The 18856-nt window shown below is 50.5% G+C and overlaps 3 protein-coding genes and 1 pseudogene across 4 annotated transcripts in view; 1 reads left to right on the forward strand and 3 right to left on the reverse strand.

The window, feature by feature from the left end:
- The window catches only part of SFXN2 (sideroflexin 2), a 113664-nt gene that overhangs the window by 13279 nt on the left and 81529 nt on the right, over positions 1-18856 (reverse strand). Inside the window, exon 17 of the mRNA XM_076009816.1 lies at positions 7984-8126. The gene's annotated coding sequence lies outside the window, so the exon portion shown is untranslated. The remainder of the gene's footprint in view (positions 1-7983; positions 8127-18856) is intronic.
- CYP17A1 (cytochrome P450 family 17 subfamily A member 1) lies at positions 2286-8393 on the forward strand. Its single transcript, XM_012770184.3, has 8 exons — positions 2286-2799; positions 4060-4198; positions 4423-4652; positions 5619-5705; positions 6087-6302; positions 6630-6799; positions 7386-7489; positions 7945-8393. Exons 1-8 carry the CDS (start codon positions 2503-2505, stop codon positions 8226-8228), a joined length of 1527 nt encoding a protein of 508 aa, XP_012625638.1. The 5' UTR covers positions 2286-2502; the 3' UTR covers positions 8229-8393.
- LOC105875698 (uncharacterized) lies at positions 15021-16610 on the reverse strand (annotated as a pseudogene).
- The window catches only part of WBP1L (WW domain binding protein 1 like), a 61669-nt gene continuing 57833 nt past the window's right edge, over positions 15021-18856 (reverse strand). For both annotated transcript variants that reach the window (XM_012770193.2, XM_012770202.2), the window contains exon 4: positions 15021-18709. In XM_012770193.2, coding sequence (XP_012625647.1) covers positions 17970-18709 — 740 coding nt within the window. In that variant the 3' untranslated portion in view covers positions 15021-17969. The remainder of the gene's footprint in view (positions 18710-18856) is intronic.

Below are 18856 nucleotides of genomic sequence, written 5' to 3' on the forward strand. Positions count from 1 at the left end.
TAAAGAACAGATAATTTTCAGATGATATTTAATCTGCTTATAGGACATACAAAAAGACTGAGAGTTTCTCAGATAACTTTAAAAAAACTAGCAAAATCATAATACCAAAACCTGGCCATGTACAAATAAGAAAACTGTAACTCAATTTTTCATATGAATAGAAGTATAAAAAAAATAAAATCCTTAGGATTGCCTGAGGTCAGGAGTTTGAGTTTGCAGTGAGCTATGATCACCCCAATGCACTCTAGCCTGGGTGACAGGGTGAGACCTTGTCTCAAAATAAATAAATAAATAAAATGAAACACTTGTGACAAATATTGACTTATTTAAGAGATTCATTATATTAATAGATATCTTGGTGTCTACCCATTCCTAGAATAAACAACTAATACCTTGTCCAGAGTGTCTCCATGTAGTATAGAATTGAATTCTCTTTGTTATTTACTTAGGATTTTTTTAATTTTTATTTTTTAATTGAGACAGAGTCTCACTCTGTTGTCCAGGCTAGAGTGCTGTGGTGTCAGCCTAGCTCACAGCAACCTCAAACTCCTGGGCTCAAATGATCCTGCTGCCTCAGCCTCCGAAGTAGCTGGGACTACAGGCATGTGCTACCATGCCCGGCTAATTTTTTCTATATATTTTTAGTTGGCCAATTAGTTTCTTTCTATTTTTTGTAGAGACGAAGTCTTGTTCTTGCTCAGACTGGTTTCTAAATCCTGACTTCAAGCAATCCTCCCCCCTCCAGGCTCCCAGAGTGCTAGGATTACAGGCGTGAGCCATAGCCCCCAGCCCCTGTTTTCAATTCTTTTAGGTATATACCTAGGAGTGGAATTGTGTGATGTGGTAACCTTATGTTTATTTAACCTTTTAAAGTTTAGATTTCCTCATCTGTAAAATGGGAATAACAGCGGGATCTACTTCTCAGCGTTGTTGTAATTGTCATATTTAATCTGCTCAATGAGATAATGCACGTGAAAGTGCTGCCAGGCACAAAGTAAGTGCACATCATTAGATATTGTACTATATTCTTATCATTATTATTACAAAATGGGGTCCCTAGTTTTTCTGAGCTCTTATTAGTAGAACTTCCTGAGAGATACTATCCTCATCTGCTGGAGTCCTTCAGTGGCTCATTCAGTATTTTTTTTTTTTTTGGAGACAGAGTCTCGCTTTCTTGCCTAGGCTAGAGTGAGTGCCGTGGTGTCAGCCTAGCTCACAGCAACCTCAAACTCCTGGGCTCAAGCAATCCTCCTGCCTCAGCCTCCCGAGTAGCTGGGACTACAGGCACGAGCCACCATGCCCGGCTGATTTTTATATTATATATATTAGTTGGCCAATTAATTTCTTTCTATTTTTGTGGTAGAGACGGGGTCTCGCTCAGGCTGGTTTTGAACTCCTGACCTTGAGCAATCCACCTGCCTCGGCCTCCCAGAGTGCTAGGATTACAGGCGTGAGCCACCGCGCCCGGCCCGCTCATTCAGTATTTATCAATGATTTGATATTACCAGATAAAGTCACACCCCCCAAGGGAGTGCACATTGTTGGTGTCAATCTTTATAGAAAAGCTGGATCATCAGACAAGCAACCAGGACTCATTGATGAAGACTCACAAAAGTGGGAGATGGAATTTCTGCTCCTTGCTGGGGTTTGTCTGGGTAATAGCAAGACCCTGACTCTACAAAAAATTCAAAAATTAGCCAGGTGTGGTGGCATGCACCTGCAGACACCCAGCTACTTGGGAGACTGAGCTAGGAGGTTTGCTTAAGCCCAGGAGTTTGAGTTTGCAGTGAGCTAGGAAAAGGTCACTGCACTCTAGCCCTGCTGACAGAGTGAGACCTTGTCTCATAACAAAAACAAAAAAAAGTTAATTAAGTTACATAACTCACCCGAGGTCATATAGCTAGAAAGTGGCCAAGCTAGATTTTGAACCCAAGCCTATCTGACTCTTGGGCCTGTGCTCTGAACCACTACGCTTCCTTGCCGCTAGAAAGAGCAGCAAAATAGGAGTTAGGACATCTGTGTTCTTGCTATCACTATCTTGGGTGACCTTACTTTTGAAGTTCTCATTTCCTTAGCTGTGAAATAATAAGACTAGACAAAATATCTTGGACATTCGCAACCCTCCTGACTCTGTCATCTGTCCATGTAAAATGATTTTACAACATGGAAAGTCCCAAGCCTTGGTTCCTAAGCCAGGTACCATTTGCTTCTGGTGCACTCTGGGGTCATCCACGGATGGGGAGTTCCGGGGAGGAGACTCAGCAGTCCTCCCTTACCTACCTCCTCCTCCTGGGGTTTGCCCTGGAGTCGAGCCAGCCCTTGAGGAGGACTGCACTCCCCTTCTCTCTGTTCTGAGAAGGCTCGGGCCTGGCTCTGCTCCAGGACAAACCTTCACAAGGCAAGAGATAACACCAAGTCAAGGTGAAGCAGCCCTTAAAACGGCCTCCTCATACCCTAGAGTCGCTGTGGCTCTTCCATCCTGCCTGCCAGCACCGGGCCACAATGTGGGAGCTCGTGGCTCTCTTGCTGCTCACCCTAGCCTATTTCTTTTGGCCCAAGGTAAGGTGCCCTGGTGCCAAGTATCCCAAGAGCCTGCCGTCTCTGCCCCTGGTGGGCAGCCTGCCGTTCCTCCCCAGACATGGCCATCAACATGTCAAATTCTTCAAGCTGCAGAAAAAATACGGCCCCATCTATTCTGTTCGTATGGGTTCCAAGACTCTAGTGGTTGTCGGCCACTACCAGCTGGCCAAGGAGGTGCTTGTTAAGAAGGGCAAGGATTTCTCTGGGCGGCCCCATGTGGTAAGCAGTACCAATCTTTCCCTCCCTCACCAGCCCCTGGGGGTGTTCAGATCTTCAGCCAGGACTGTGGCTGGAATGATCCTTCTGGCTCCAAACAACCTGTAATTCTTCCGAAACCAGACCAGTGGGGTGATGGGAGGGGAGCAACCCCTCAGATCCCACCCAGCCTCTACAGTCGGCAGGAAGAATTAAAGGAAAGCCTCCTCTACTGGGCTGCCCAGGGTGTGGGATGGGGTGACAGCAGTGGCCTGAGGGGGCCATCCTGGCCCTGAATGGGATGATAGTCTCTCTGGGCCTAGACCTCTCCAAAGAACTGAGGAGGTGCATATAAAGTGCTTAGCTCAGCGCCCAGCACAGTATGTGCTCCAAAAATAACCAGTATTAATGTTACTCTTCCTGGAAAATGGGGGTAGTGATTACGTAGTACTCCATGGGAGAAGTGGCCTGGCTCCTGAAGGCTGGGATTGTAGTTTCCCTGGAGCTGTCCCCAGCTGCTCTAGCCCACGGGGTGGCGATGGGGGCTGACCTACAGAGCTTGCTGTTGTGCTCCTGGTGGGGGGTGGGCACTAACCATCCAGAAACCCACCTGGATCCCCCATCCCAGCACCCACCTCTACTAGATTCCTCTCTAGAGCAGAGAGGATGGAGGAGTCTAGTCAGGTGGGGCTTAGGGGTCAGGGGATGGAAAAGGGAGGCTTTGGACCCTTATGCTTTGGGGGTACCTCTAGGAGGAGGCTGCTTGGCCCAAGACCTGACTGGGTGGACGGAACTGTTGCACTCTCCAGACGTGGGCTTGGGGTCAGGTGCACAGGCTTGCAATGGAAGGGGAAACCAAAACGAGATGAGATGTGCCTTTAGCACTTCCCAGAAAACCCAGGGCAAGACAGTGGTCTGGGTAGTCTTTGATCTCTACAAGCTGGCCCGCCCCCACCCCCAGGACAGGCACGATTCTGAGAGCTTATCCCCTGGTCAGAAGCTGATGAGAAAAGAGAGGCTCAGAGGTCACCCCATCAGAGGACTGAACCCCAGGCCTCCTGCATTCTAACTCAGGGTTCTTTCTTCCTCCTCACTGTGTGTCCCTCTGATGGAACTGGGAGCAGGGGGCCTTAGGGCCTGTGCTGCTGGGACCTCACAGCCTTAGTGGAGTCAGCATGGCAGATACCTGCCTTCTCCCCCAGGAAGGGGAACAGGTACCGGAGGCCCAGGTCAAGGGTGGGGTGGATGGTGTGGGATTCCTACAACCCTGCTTGCTTTCCAAAGGCCTCCCTAGACATCCTGTCGGACAATGGAAAGGGCATCGCCTTCGCTGACGCTGGTTCCCACTGGCAGCTGCATCGGAAGCTGGTGCTGGCCACCTTTGCCCTGTTCAAGGACGGCAACCAGAAACTGGAGAAGATCAGTGAGTGCCAGGCTGGGCCCTAGGGCTGAGGGGATCCCACAGCAGGTGCTGCGGGAGAAGAGGACTGCGGAGGGGAGAGGGTTAGGAATGGCCCAGTCCGGCCTTTTCTTGGCTATTGCTGCCATCTAGTGGCCACCTGCTACCTGTCCCTGCTCTGGCTGGGGATGGTGGGGCAAGGGTGTTGACTGATTCATTTCCCACCCTCCTGCCCTCTCTCCCCTCAGTATGTCAGGAAATCGGTGTATTGTGTGATGTGCTGGTCACCTACGAGGGACAGTCCATAGATATTTCCGTGCCTATCTTCCTGGCGATAACCAACATAATCTGCTTGATCTGCTTCAACAACTCCTACAAGTACGGGGACCCCGAGTTGACAGTGATACAGAAGTATAACGAGGGCATCCTGGAGAATCTGGGCAGCGGCAGTCTGGTGGACATATTCCCCTGGCTGCAGGTGAGGACGCGGCCAGGCCCCCCGTGGGATTCCAGCAGACCCAATTCTTCCTTCTTTTCCTGCCCAGCTCCAAACCCGTCTTTTCCCTGACCCCTCAGCCACAGTGACCTCTATCTCCTCCCCCTCTCAAAACCTTTGCCACTCTCTACTGAAGTAGGCTTAACCTTTTAATCACACATCCTAATACTCCTGATAATGGGCCGGACATGGTGGCTCACGCCTGTAATCCTAGCACTCTGGGAGGCTGAGGAGGGAGGATTGCTCAAGGTCAGGAGTTCGAGACCAGCCTGAGCAAGAGCAAGACCCCGTCTCTACTAAAAATAGAAGGAAATTAGCTGGACAACTGGAAATATATAGAAAAAATTAGCCGGGCATGGTGGTGCATGCCTGTAGTCCCAGCTACTCAGGAGACTGAGGCAGGAGTTTGAAGTTGCTGTGAGCTAGGCTGACACCACGGCACTCTACCCCGGTGACATAGACTCTGTTTCAAAAAATAAAATAAAATACTCCTGATAATGGCTTCCATTTATTTTTTAACTACCGAGTGCCAGTATTAAGCTTTCTACATGTACTAATTGCAGAATTCCCCTTGGAAGGAGTTTTTATTATCCCCATTGCACAGATGAGAAAACAGCCTTAGTGAGGTTAAGGAGCTTGCTCAAGGCTTCAGACTCGAGCCTGTCTTACCCCCAAGGACTGGGCACACAGCAGTCAGGGTGTGATGTTTGACTGAATGGAGACAGGGAAGTGGAGACCTCTCCCTCTCCCCTTGTTTGGAATTGTCCTAGTTGTCATAATGATCCCATTCTGTGTCTGCATCTTGCCTTCCCTCTTGGCTGAAGGTCAGAATTGGGAGTGGGAACTCTTCAGGGACAGAAAGCTAGGATCTGCCTTCAGGAGGGATTCTGGCAGCTGAAAAAGCAAAATAGAAGAGGGATAGATTTGACATTTCTTTTTACTCCCCAGATTTTCCCTAACAAAAGCATGGAAATGTTGAGGAAGTGTGTTAAGATGAGAAATGGTCTGCTGAATGGAATAATGGAAAAATATAAGGTAGGTAATGGAGCAGATGAGAATAGCAGCTAGGTTAACAGAGTCATGAGAGCAGACTTGGGGGCCATTTTGGACACTGCAGGATCTCCAAACCCTAGCAGAGAGCCTGGCACTTAGCAGGTGCACAATAAAAACTGACTTTATGAATGGGGGTGGGAAAGTGAGGAATTGAAAAGGATCCCAGAAACCACCCACCCTGCCCCCAAACTTAAAGAGGGCCCTCTGCTGCCTCCACCTCCACAAGCTCATAGGTCCCACCCAGCCCCACTCCACTTGCAAGGAGGAGGAGCCTTGTTGCCTCCAGCCTGGGACAGGAGTATAGCAGGAGTGTTGCAAATGGGGCTCCTTCCTTATCGCTGTCTCCCAACCTCACCCAACCAGGAGAGATTCAGGAGCACCTCTACCACCAACATGCTGGACGTTATGATCCAAGCCAAGATGAATTCAGATAATAACAACAGTGACCTGGACCAGGATTCAAAGAAGCTTTCAGATAAACACATTCTTGCCACAGTAGGGGACATCTTTGGGGCCGGTGTGGAGACCACTGTCTCAGTGATAAAGTGGATTGTGGCCTTCCTGCTGCACAATCCTCAGGTGGGCTTCTCCCTATTCCTGCCTTCCCGTCTACCTTAGACCCTGGCCAGCCCAACCTCTAGATCCCAGAGAGAGAGAGTTAATACCCTCAGGCCTCCTGTGCAGGAAGACTAGGCCTGCCCTGCTCCTTCCCCAAGCAGTGGCTCACCCTGGCCTCAGAGTGGAGCTGCCCCATCTTCTGGAAGCAGAGCCTGGGCTCAGAGCCATCGCTGAGAAATGTGTGGACAGGCTTTTCTGGATATGACAGTTGGATTCTTCTAAGCCCATGCTTCATACTTCTCTGGGGCTTAAGCACACTGGTCACATCTACCCTCCTCTGGCCCTCAGTTAAAGAAGAAGATCCATGAGGAGATTGACCAGAATATAGGTTTCAGCCGTACACCAACCATCAGCGACCGGAGCAATCTCATCATGCTGGAGGCCACCATCCGAGAGGTGCTTCGCATCAGGCCCGTGGCCCCTCTGCTCATCCCCCACAAGGCTAACATTGACTCCAGGTGTGCCTCCCCTCCCAGTGACACCCAGCCCCACGATGCGTCCAACACCGCTGCCAGTGCACCTGGTCCCCCTCCACACCGCCCCAGCCTGCTCGTCAACCTAGAGTCAGCCAACCACTGACTACTATGAAGCATCCCACCCCACCCTGCCGCTCAACGTCCCCACCACCCACTGCCACCCACTGCCACCCACGGACTAACCCACAGTTCTGCTAACTTCCCTCAGAAGCTGCCTGCTGCCGGTGGAGACATATGGTCTGGGATGAAAGACTGGGCACTCCATGCTTCTACCCAGGACAACAGCTGCAGCACACACACTCATGCACCAGCTTTAAATGCACGCCCACATACCCTGACACGCATGTCCATGCACACAAGTGCTCTGACATAAGCACTTGTTGAGAGGAAAGGGCTGGAGAAGGGCTGGGTTCAGATTTGATCTGGCAGAAGCTCAGCAGATGAGTGAGTGGGCATAAGGGAGTACAGGGTGCTTCCCCCCAGCAGGGAGGAATATGGGGGCTTGGGGCTGAGCAGGAAGGGGAGGACAACGTTCCAGACCTCCTTTTCCCCTCCCTCCCTGGAGCAGCATTGGCGAGTTTGCCATTGACAAGGGCACGGAGATTGTCATCAATCTGTGGGCATTGCATCACAATGAGAAGGAGTGGCACCAGCCAGACCAGTTCCTACCTGGTGAGTCCCTGTCCTGTCCTGCTTCCTGGGCCACACAGCCAGCCTGGACTCTGCTCCACCACCCCCACCCCCCTTCTCTCTGCCAAACTTGCTGCTAGAAAACTCTTGGCTCCAACTTCAGGGACCTGTTGACACCCCATCCTGCCGTAGACTGACCCAAACTCTTTGCAGCTGCGTTTCCCCTCTCTCCTTCCAACCAACTGCAAATTGACTCCTCTAAGAAGTCCTCTAGCCATCTGTCTCCCATTAAGCCTGCCCTCTATCCCGTAGGAGAGACCACCTCCTTTCCATCCTTACGGAATATTTCATTTCCTTTGTGTCATTAGGGGGTACCTGAGAACAGGACTGTATCTGCGGTTCCCCGGGCAGGGTCATGTCTCCCCTTTAGCCCAGGCAGAGGCATGCCTCTGCTCACTCCCGTCCTGGCCCTGCCTGGGGCCTTTCCTTGCCTACAGAGCGCTTCTTGGATTCAACGGGGAGCCAGCTCATCTCACCATCGTTGAGCTACTTGCCCTTCGGAGCGGGCCCCCGCTCCTGTGTGGGTGAAGTCCTGGCCCGCCAGGAGCTCTTCCTCTTCATGTCCTGGTTGCTGCAGAGGTTCGAGCTGGACGTGCCAGATGATGGGCAGCTGCCCTCCCTGGAAGGCAAACCCAAGTTGGTCTTTCTGATCGAGCCTTTCAAAGTGAAGATGAAGGTGCGCCAGGCCTGGAGGGAAGCCCAAGCTGAGGCTAGCACCTAAAGGCCTTACCTAACACCCCTGACTCCACCCTGTCTGGCCCCACAGTGCAGAATTAGATTAGAGGTGCTTCCCCCACCTTTCCCTCCATCCCTCTCCTCCCAGCCCACCTTGCCCTCTTTTCCAGCCTGCAGCAGTGATGTGCATAAACTAAACCCTTTTCTCCAGAAGGTTCCTGAGCAGCTTATTCATTTATTCATTTGCTCCCTCATCCTTTCAACAGATATCTTGTTGAGCACCTATTATGTGCCATTCACTCCCGGGACACTTGAGCTTTCTGACTCATGAAGAATACTTTCTATTGAGGGCTAACAACCAAATAAGAATTTCAGAGACTCAGAAGTGCTAGGAAGTCAATGACATTGTGTGATGTGATGAGAGAATGGCAGAGGTCAGGGGTGGCCGCTCTAAACAAGGAGGTGGGGAAGGTGTGGCCACTGTGGGGAGAGTGTTCACTGCTGAGGAGGCCCAGGTGAGAAGGTCTGCAGGTGGGAGAGGCCGGTAAAGGGAAGAGTTGTCCCCTGTGAGGCCAGAGTGGAAGATGGGGGCCAGGTCCCAGGAGGTCTTTGTGAGTAGGAAGCAGTAGCCAGAAGGAGGTTGCATTTTTATTCCAAATATGATAGGAAGTCCTTAGCGGGGTTTGAACATGTAAGTGGAGTGATCTAGTTCGTGTGTCTGAACGATCACCCCGGCTGCTACATGGAGAGTGGTCTGCAGAGGGAGCAGGGGTGGGGGGCTGGCAGAGCAGTTATGAAGGGGGAACCTCAGACCACGGCAGCAGCAGTGGAAACAGCGAGAAGGGGCAAGGTTGAGTTTACATTTTGAAAGTAGAGCAATGAATATTGTTTGTTTTGATCCAAACAGGCTTCACTACAAGTGCCTCACAGGTTGGGCTTTGGGGGTGTGTATGTAACCCCCAGACTCGATTTGCCACTACCGTCCTGTGTTGGTCCATTTTCCCTTGGTAGAAAGCGCTGTCTTCTGCTGCAGCGCCTGGGCTCTGCCCCTTCTCCCTACTCAAAAACCCCAGGAAGTCTATGAAAGGCTCCTCACCTGAAAATGTGGCCCAGACTCCTTCAAACCTTGAAATCAGCATCTTTAAACCTTGGCCATTGGCCAAGGTTTTTCATTCTACAAATGAAAAATGTCCTGAGACGCCCCAGAAGAAACTGACCCTTGCCCTTTAGCCTGGAGAGAGGCTCTGTCCCCAGCTCCCTGGCGCCAGCCAGACCAGGGTCAGATCATCAACCCAACCTTTCCCCTCTGACTAGACAGAAGGCTCTGGAAAGACCAGCAGGGGAAGGCTGAGACCCTGCCTGGCTAACTGTTCAGACAGAAAAGACCAACGCAGACCCTACAAGGAGAGGACAGGTTTCTAATTACAGCAGCCCTCCTTCCTTCCAAGAGCTTTGTTATCCAGGGGTGGTGGACCATTCCCTCCTATCCTCCCAGCTCAGTCTTGGCTGTCACCCGCCAGTTACCCTGGGACCTTGCTGAGGAGCCCACAGCACACGCAGCCTGGGAGAGATGCTGGCACCACGTGAGCTGAAGAGAAAGGCTGAACTGAAGGCTGCCTCCTTCCCTCTCCCAGCCTGCTCTTCCCCAGGAGCTGGCTGCTGGGCCACAGCCAAGCTACCCTCATCTCAAAGCATAGGGGGCAGGATTGGCTGGGGGAGAGTTAAGTATTTCAAATTTGTTCAGAATTTAAAAGGCATTTTGCAGACTAGTGATGAACAGATAAACAATCAGCAGAGAGCCTGTCTCCTCTGTAGAAGCAGTGGTGAGCTGAACTGGGATAAACATCCAGTCTCCAACTATTGAACCAGAACACTCAATGACAGGGAAATGAGAGACTAACTCTTCATACTGAAGAGAGGAAACTGAGAGCCACCGGGCAAGGTGTGTGACTTGCCCCAAGTTGCACAGCTACTAAGCAGCAGGGCTATGATCAGAGCCCACAGTTTCAGTGATGGATGAGGAGGAGGTAGCCATGCTCTTCTACCTGTCCTGGGGGTCACATAGAAGGGCTTTCTGGAAGTGTGGCTGGGGAAAGTACCTTTCAGAAAAGCTGAGTGTCCTTCAGAAAATGACCTCATGAACTCTGACTCCTGCCCAAACTGTGCCCTGCCCCTGTCTGGAAGGCCTTTTCCCCATTGGCCTAAACCTGCTCTGACCCATTTCTCATGACTCCCACCCACCGTGACTGTCCCTCTTTAGCATTCAGCTTGCTCCTTGGTACTGAACCTTGGCATCTGCCTGGGCTCGACGTGGGGGTGGTGTCCCCCAGGGACACTGTCCACCTCTGTATCTCTGGGGTTCAAGTGGAACCTTCTCATGTTCTTTATTTGCATATCAGCACCTGACAGGTAGACAATTAGACACATGAGAATTGGCCCAGTAATAAGCAAATAAACTCTATCTCCTTTTGCAGAAAGAAGCCCAGATCTTTGGCAAAGCTGGAAGGTTTTTGCTAAGACCCCACAGTCACTTTTTGAGCCTCATACTATCCTTAACCAGTGGTGTGACAATAAATGTTTAACCAGCTCTGAGTGTGGGGGGAGGGGGCAGGGATTAGCCCTGATTTGTGGTGTCTGCTGATCCCACCACCATGACCAACTTCAAGCTGTCAATGTGATGTCACTGAACAGAGTTGGGAAGGGATGCACAGTGGCAAAATATCTTCTTTGCCTTTATGTAGAAAATGCCATTATATAATAGTTCCACCATACTGATATATAGATTTAAGTAAACTCAAGGGAATAAATAGTAGTAACATGTAGTAGAAAGAATTAGCAAATGATCCATTTTGAGTGTTTATTACCTTTGTTTTTAATATAACTTATTCAATTATAGGTTTATATTGTTTAATTTTTTAAACTGGGTGTTTAGTAAGAAGCTCATAAAATTCCTGAAACCCTAATAATCAGCTCTGGTGAGCTATGAGCCACCCCTTCCAGGAGAAAAGTGGTTCCCCACAGACTCCCCTGCAAGGGGCAGGGGAGTCGTTCCCTCATAACCTTGGCAGGGGTGAGAGCCAGTGAACGTTCTGGTCGGCCTCTGGTGGCCACAAAACCAGAAGCAAATGAGGAGCCCTCTCTGCAGTCTCCCTCACAGATGTGGACGCCCCTCTCTGGAGGACAGGGGTCCAGTCACAGAGGCCAGGGTGGGCTGGGAAGGGCACTGCGTCAGGAGGAACCCGAGTGCCCCCCAGTCTCCTAGCCCTGAACCTGTTTCCTCATTTGGCAGGCGGGGTAACTCACCAACTGTGCTGCCCACTATCTGAGCTCTGGGGAGGAGGAAAGGCAGAAAGGGCTGCAAGCAGGAGCGTCCCACAAGGACGGGACACACAGATAACACAGGCCCGGCTATGGAGACAGATTCTCTGTCATTTACAGACCGAGCGGCCACGGGCAACTTCTGTGGTCTTCTTAATCCTCAGTTTTCATATCTGCAGTATGAGGGGCTGAGGTGTATACAGAAATAGTACTGACCTCGGTGTTGCCGTGAGGATCAAATACAAACCTATGCAATACGTTCAGTGCCTCAGTAAATATTGGCTTTATCATCATCGTCAGTGTCCAAAGCCACAAAGTCTTTCTCTGAGGGTTTATACAAACCTCCTCACAGCCACCAGCTTGGTTTGGGCTGGGAGGGGGCAGTGGGTGTGTGCAGACAGGTCCATCCACACATGGGACCTCCAGGAACCCACTCTGGAAGCTCCAGAGACCCTGTAGGGCCCCCGAAGCCCTTGGCTGGCGGCCCGCCTGGCCTGGCCCTTCTGAGCTGAGCCGGGGCGGCTGACAGCTGGAAGTGGGTGGGGAGCCCAAAGACAAACTCCTTTCATGGCTCCAACAGAGGGTGTTTTGTAACATTTTCCAATGCGATTGGGTTTCTTGAGACTTCTTGGTGAGAAAACATGAAATGGAAGGAATATTCAACTACGGTAAGGAACAGGCTTCTACAGAGTGAGAAGAAATTTCAGATCAAACAAAAATCCTCTTCTTCCCCTCACAAACACTGAAAGCTCTATTTTGATCTCCTTTGAGGAAGACCAGAATACTCTTTTGAAGGAAAAGAGACAAAAGCCAAACAGCTTTAACTCTTGGGAGTTTTACAGTGTTTCAAGGGGTGACACCCTCCTGGGCAAGTTAACAATGATCTGAAGAAATGCAGCAGGCGCCACCTGTCCCAGGTGTGAGGCCATTTCAGCACCAAGAGGGTCTTGGAGGAGCAGTGCTGGGCCTGGGGGGCCCCTGGGGGAGGGGGCAGGGGGACAAGGGTAAAGTGGCTCTGGAGGAAATGGCATCTGCTTCATCTTTCACATTACTCCCTGCTCAGTGCACCTTTCTCTAGTTTCCTCTCGCTTTTGAAAATAAGTCACAAGGTCTTTTGTACACCAACATCGTAGCTCTTCACACTCTGGTCTGCTTGAGCTTTGGAGTCAACAGATCTGGCCTCGAATCCTGGCTCTGCCGGTTACTCTATTAGCTGTGTGATCTTGGACACGTTAACTCCTCTGAAAGCCTCAATCCCATTAATAAAACAAATAACTGCCTGGAGAACTGTTTCGAGGCTAAAATAAGAAAATGTGGCTAAGATGCTTGGACAAGACCTGGCACTGTAGAAATAGTCAACCAACAAAACAATAAAGGCAAATAAAAATCTTTTTTATGACCTGCTTCTCTCTCCAGCCTTATCTCTTGACATGTCCCAGAATGCAATCACCTAGAAAGGCTGAAGTGCTCACAGCATTTGACATGGCGTGTATATAGTCTCCTGTTTTAGGTCTCCCACACAGTTGTCCTCATCTGCAGGACAAACATTTGCCTAGAATTCCTGTTGTACCTTTCTTCAACTGGCAAGTTCAGTTTAAGGTGACCTCCTCCAGGAAGTCTGCCCTGAACTCCCAGTTGGGCTAAAGTCTCTTCCATAGCAACTCCTGCACACAAGCTTCGTGGTGCTTACTATGCACGACTAAAACTGCGTGTGTGCCTTCCTTCCTCTCTAGACCATTATTAGCTCTTCTAAAGAGAAGCCAGGTGGAAGGCATCTTTGTGTTCCTGTGCCTGGAACATGGTAGGTGCTGGTTAAGGCTGAGCTCCTAAGTAAGGCCACACTTGCCCCTTGGCTGGAATCCAAATCCCAAATACCTCCCCTGACCCACAACCCTTCAGCTAAATCCACTTTCCCTTCCTCCTCCTGAGTCAAACCCTGGCTTTTGCCCCCAGCTGAAAACAGAAGAAACTGGATAATGAAATTCTTGTTCGACAAAACTGTTTTGTGCTTCAGGGCATTGGTACTATCTCCACTTGAACTTGGTCACTTGGGGCAATAGAGACAACCAATGCCATACCTCATTAGAGAAATGAGACACTCAGTGACTCAGGAGCCTAGGGTACAATGGTGGCAGAGGGTGGGGGCTGTAGATCTGGCATCAAGGGTCCATGCACAGCCTCTGGTGACCAGTCCCTAAGAGCTGTACTATTCTGCTTGTATGCCACTCAAACATTAGCTTAAAGAAGGCAAGAAGGATGTTTTCCCTAGTTCTTTCCTGTGGTTTTAGAATGGAACTATCCCTACCTGCTAATATGGCTCCATGAGAGTTGCCTGGAGGAGCCCAACAGTCTAGAAGGAACTAGGCGGCCATCACACCACTATCAATACCGAGGGGCCTGGACAGTGTCCTCTGGCCAGGGTCAAAGATAGGGACATGGGCATATCTAGCTAACACTGGCCTCTCAGAAACAATAGGGCTGACTGCTGTGCAAGCCAGGGGAGGACAACACTCACTGCCAGTACACCTGGAGCCCAGGCCCACTAGTGAGCACTCCATTCGAGGAGGCAGGAACCCCTTTTGGAAGAGCAACTAGCACATGCATCTGGTTTACATCTGTGGGTAGCCCAAAGAGAAGTCTTGCTGGGTAGGAGTGTCCTCCTCCCTGGGCAGAGGTAGCAAGCTGTTCCTTCCCCTGGACTTCAAGCAAGGACATACATCTGAAGTCCCAACAGTCTTAAGCAGAGGGTAAAACAAAGCAACTCTCCTTGTCTTACGAAAGATCGCTGGCCTACAATGACATGTTGGCACACTTGCTACCTAAAAATCAGTCCTGAGGCTTCCTGCCTGGCGTTCAGGATCTCAAAACTATCTCCCACTACTCCTGGAGAGTCTCTGAATCTGTACTACTCACTTCATCTCAACCTACCTTATAACGTTAAGCAGCTATTTTACACATGTATGTTTTATCTTCCTGACTATAATTTAAGTTCTAAAGAGCAGGGCCCTTGTCTTATGTATTTCTTTTGCATTATCCTTAGCATCTAAGGCAGTGCTGAGCACAAAGTGGGCAACGCAATATGTATTTTTGTATATTAAATTCCAAGGCCAAGCATCTACACCCATGTCTAGTGTATCAACAAAAGTGACCTCTCAGAGTGCTTGCTTCCTTTTAAATGTCATGTTTTAGCTATGGGGTGCCTGACAAAACTTGTTTCTGGTTTTGGGGGTTTGATTTTAACCTGTTTGTGGGACTTCACAAAGTATTTCAAACATCAGACACACTCCCTTGACAGACAGTAAGTGGGCTGGGGGGGCGGGGACTCCAAGCAAAGGGCAAAGTGTGGACTCAGCAGCCTGCCCTTGGCCCAGGACCCTGTCCCACTGCTATGTGACACCTCTCGGTCTCTGTGTGGAGAAGGAAAAAGCGCTTGTGGTTTAGGATCCTGAGATGCAATTCCCTGAAGTCTGAAAAAGAGGAAAAAGGAACAAGAGTACCACAAGAAAAAAGAGCATTAGAATTTTGGGGACTGATTTTTATTTGGGCTTCTCACAGTGGTTAGAGCCACTCTGTCTTCAGAACAATCACAGCACAGGAAATGCGTCACTGAGACTGCCCAGAAAAGTCTGACCAGCTGAATCTTATTGCTTAAAATACACATATTCACAACAACTGACAAACGGTGATGTGCCTCACACAGGAATGTGTTAGCATTTGCAAATCTCCGACTGTAGCACCAAACCCTCGACCAACCCCATCCTTCTCATTCACCTGGAAAACCACACTCAATCAAATCTCCCTGGCCCCCCAACTATCCCTTCAATCCCCTATTTCCGTCTTTCTGAGCAGGGTAGCCTCTTGTAGCAGGGGCCAGACTGTGCCTCAGGAATCAAGCCCAGCCCTGCAGGTTGTATTTTGTCTTCTCTCACCATAAGGGTAGGGGCTGCAGTGAGCCCAACAGCTGATACTCAGACCAGTCCCCCAGCTCTAACTGGGGAAAGAAACTTGAGAGGGTCAGAGTTCATCCATTTGATCAGTTAAATAAAGGAGGATTCATTTTGGTAAAACTTGTTCTCCTTTGAGACACTTCAGTGAGTTACTTGGATTTTCTCTTTTTAAAAAGGTGGAAGGGAAGGCATCTGAGGGTTGCTGACGCACTCTGGCCGACTCTGGCCACACACCAGCTTGCTTGCTTGTGTCTGCTGGACTCCGCAGAGGGCAGTACCTGCGGGAGCCCTGCGGTACCTGTAGTGTCCCCCAAAGCCTCCTCCTGGCAATTCTGGGCAGGGCCGACTTCTGGGCCACAGGCAGTAGCGCAAGCTTGTCACTGAAGATCCAATCAAGCTTCTGTCTGAAACTCCACCTTCACCATCCGTCCCAAGTGGTTGTGGACACCCCCGGAGGCTGATACCGAGGGCCAGGAGCAGCCGAGGGAGGCAGACAGGTTCAGAGCACGTTTCCATTGACAGGGAACAGAACACAGGCCTCCGAGTGTCCATGGAGCAATGTGCAAATTGCAGTGATGAGCAGAGTAAAACCTCTACTTCAAGCACAGTATCTCTGGCAAACAAAGGGGGACTGCCGTTGACAATGCTACTGAGTACACCCGAGTACAGAGTCAGACATTTGTTCAGTAAACAGTAAATGTGTAAAATAAATTACCTTGAGAGGGCCATCTGTGCTCCAGACGTGTGGGTCACATGAACAGAATGGCTGCCACTCAAAGTATCTTCACAGGAAAACAGGGCTCGGGGCTCGCACACAACAGACGCACATACACAGACGGACGGACGGACGGACGGACAGACAGACACACACACACACACACACGGGGTCACCCAAAAAGTCACTGTGTACGGACTTCACTTTGTTCAACATGGATTTTGGTTTTGTGGAATCCAAACGCAGACACTTGTTCACCTCACAGCCTTGGATTTGTCTGTTTTTGGAGATATATATATATATATACGTATATATATATATTTTTTTCTTCCTTTCTTACCATAACATCAATGCCTTGTCTGAATGTCACCATTCAAGAGTGGGGAAAGAACCAAACTCTTCACGTGAATAGGGCTGGATGGGGAATGTTACTTTCAGCTTTCTCCATTCGGATTATTCTTAACCGAGCTCAACTGGTCACCTGAAGCCAAACATAGTCCTAAGGATCCTGCAGCCTTCTGGACGGCCGCCCTCACCTCCCACCTGAGCCGCTCAGACTCTTCACATAAGCTATAGAAAAATGAGTTGCCCCACTCCAAAGTGGTGGGGGCAGGGACAAGGCAGGAAAACCACAGATAACTAAGGTATTTCTTCCAAGTGGTCATTTTAAAACAAACAACAACCGTGCCCCCCACCCCCCCAAAAAACTTATTCAGATCAAAGACAAAATACTGTGTGAGAGCCAGGCTGTGGGGGTGCCCTTCCTTAGGCCCCACAGCTTCCTCGGTCCGTTTGTTCACGTGGAACATTGAGACATGCAGACAGCAGAGGGTGTTCTCTGCTGATGCCGGTCACCTGTGGGCATAGACCAAATGACAGAGATGCAGAAAGCAGCATCTCTCCCCACAGCCACTGGGGGCCTCCTGCTCACAGAAGTCCCCAAGATAGCTCCCATCCAAGCTTTCATACAAAATATCTCCCCTCTGGCTCAAACATAGCCGGGATCTTTGAAGGCCAACTTGGGAGAGCCACAAACCTTCCTCTTCCAGAAGAGAATTCTTGCATGCCCACCGGTAACATTCTTATTTTTGGCTCTTTTGTTGTTTGTTTTTAAAAGAAAAACCAAAGAAAAGGCAGTATAATCTTCTACACCTGACCCAGTCTGCAGCTAGTGAGGGCCTCCTGGGAAAGGGCCCATCAAGGATGCACTGGGTGCATCTAACTTGTCACCTGGAATTTGAGAGATCAACAAGTCCCCTACCAATCTACCATCAATGGCCTGCCAGCTCTCGTCGTCCCACAGGATTAGCCCAATTCTGGCTCTGCAGACCCTGGCAGCCACAGGTAACAAACCCTGGGCCTCTGTGGGCTTCCTTCTTCACCCAGGGCCAAGATAGGCTGCCTCTCCTGGGCTGAGACACAACAAAGTTCTCTTAAACTATAATCAGGCATAAATCCACTCTATCACCAAGAATCATCTCAGGGCACAGTCCCAGCCTCCATTAGTGAGGGCTTTTAAAACACACATATCTCTGACCCCAACATGTAGGTGAGATATGACTTAAAAAGAAGGGATGGGTGTGGGCTATGAGGAATGAGTCGCAGAACCAACTTCTCAGCCCTCCACAACACTGTGCTTTTGTGGGTGAAGAAGAGGCATCCACACCCCGAACTGTACCTGGAGATGTAGGAAAATGCGGGAGAGAAGGGGAAAAAAAAAGGGAACAAAAGTCACTTAATGCTTCTCTTGTGGTTCTCCCCAACCCTGATTGCTTTGTCAAGTTCTTGAACACAGGCAGGGCCTGCTCTAGCTGGGGGAGCTGCTGCTCTGGGAGTTTGGCGAGTCCTGCTCATTGATGGTGTTCAGCAGCAGGCATGCGGGCGGCCGTGGCAGGTGGGGGTGCCCAGGCTCTCGAGCCTGCTCCTCGGAGGGCTGGCAGAGGCCTTCCTCCTCGTCACCAGGAGGCCGCACGTGGCAGCTGTCACAGAAGTCCAGGGGCCCATCCAGAGCATCATCGATGAGCGTGTTGAACTCTTTGAGGTCATCATCATGGTGGCCCCGGTTGCACACACACACTTCGATGCCCGAGTCACCTGTGAAGCGGCGATGTCTCCCAGGTGTCTTGTCTTTGCTGTCAGGGAGTACACTGCCATGCTCAGGGCTGTAATCTTTCAGCAGCTCCTCCCTACATTCTGAATCCTTGTCCAGGAAGGGCCCTGGGTCCAGCTCCCCCAGGCCAGCCACGGAGCCACTGGGCTCCATTCCAGGGGCTTTGGTGGCTGCTTGGTCAGCTGGCAGGTCAGAGGGCTCAGGGTCAGCGATGCTTGGGGGTCTTGTGCTGCTTCTGCTGGGCCCAGACAAGGGGCTGCTCTGTGCCCCTGGAGAACCCCTGGTGGGATCAGCGCCTGGGGGGCTGCCACCTGCAGGGCCACACTGTGGAGGCAACTGCTGCTGCTGTAGCTGGAAGGCACTGTATGGTGGGGGAGGAGTTGGAGGTCGATTCACCACTTCCTCATAAGGAGGTAGTAAATAGTTTGGCAAAAACCCTAAAATGGGGAGGTACGGAGGAGAAATTACTGCACTGGCAATTGTCCTAGGATAGACTGCAAAGCTCCCACTAAACATAGGCATTATCTCTTCCACCCCAGCATACCCACCCAGTGTGGGCAACTCTGCAGAGAAGGAGGGACAGT

Source organism: Microcebus murinus, chromosome 14, assembly GCF_040939455.1.
Source record: "Microcebus murinus isolate Inina chromosome 14, M.murinus_Inina_mat1.0, whole genome shotgun sequence".
Lineage (NCBI taxonomy): Eukaryota > Metazoa > Chordata > Mammalia > Primates > Cheirogaleidae > Microcebus > Microcebus murinus.

Bases quoted from the DNA above. Each gene is read 5' to 3' on its own strand.
- CYP17A1 (XM_012770184.3), top strand. From the start codon at position 2,503: ATGTGGGAGCTCGTGGCTCTCTTGCTGCTCACCCTAGCCTATTTCTTT. The intron at 2,800-4,059 runs GTAAGCAGTACC...TGCTTTCCAAAG, and splicing joins TCTCTGGGCGGCCCCATGTG to GCCTCCCTAGACATCCTGTC. The intron at 4,199-4,422 runs GTGAGTGCCAGG...CTCTCCCCTCAG, and splicing joins CCAGAAACTGGAGAAGATCA to TATGTCAGGAAATCGGTGTA.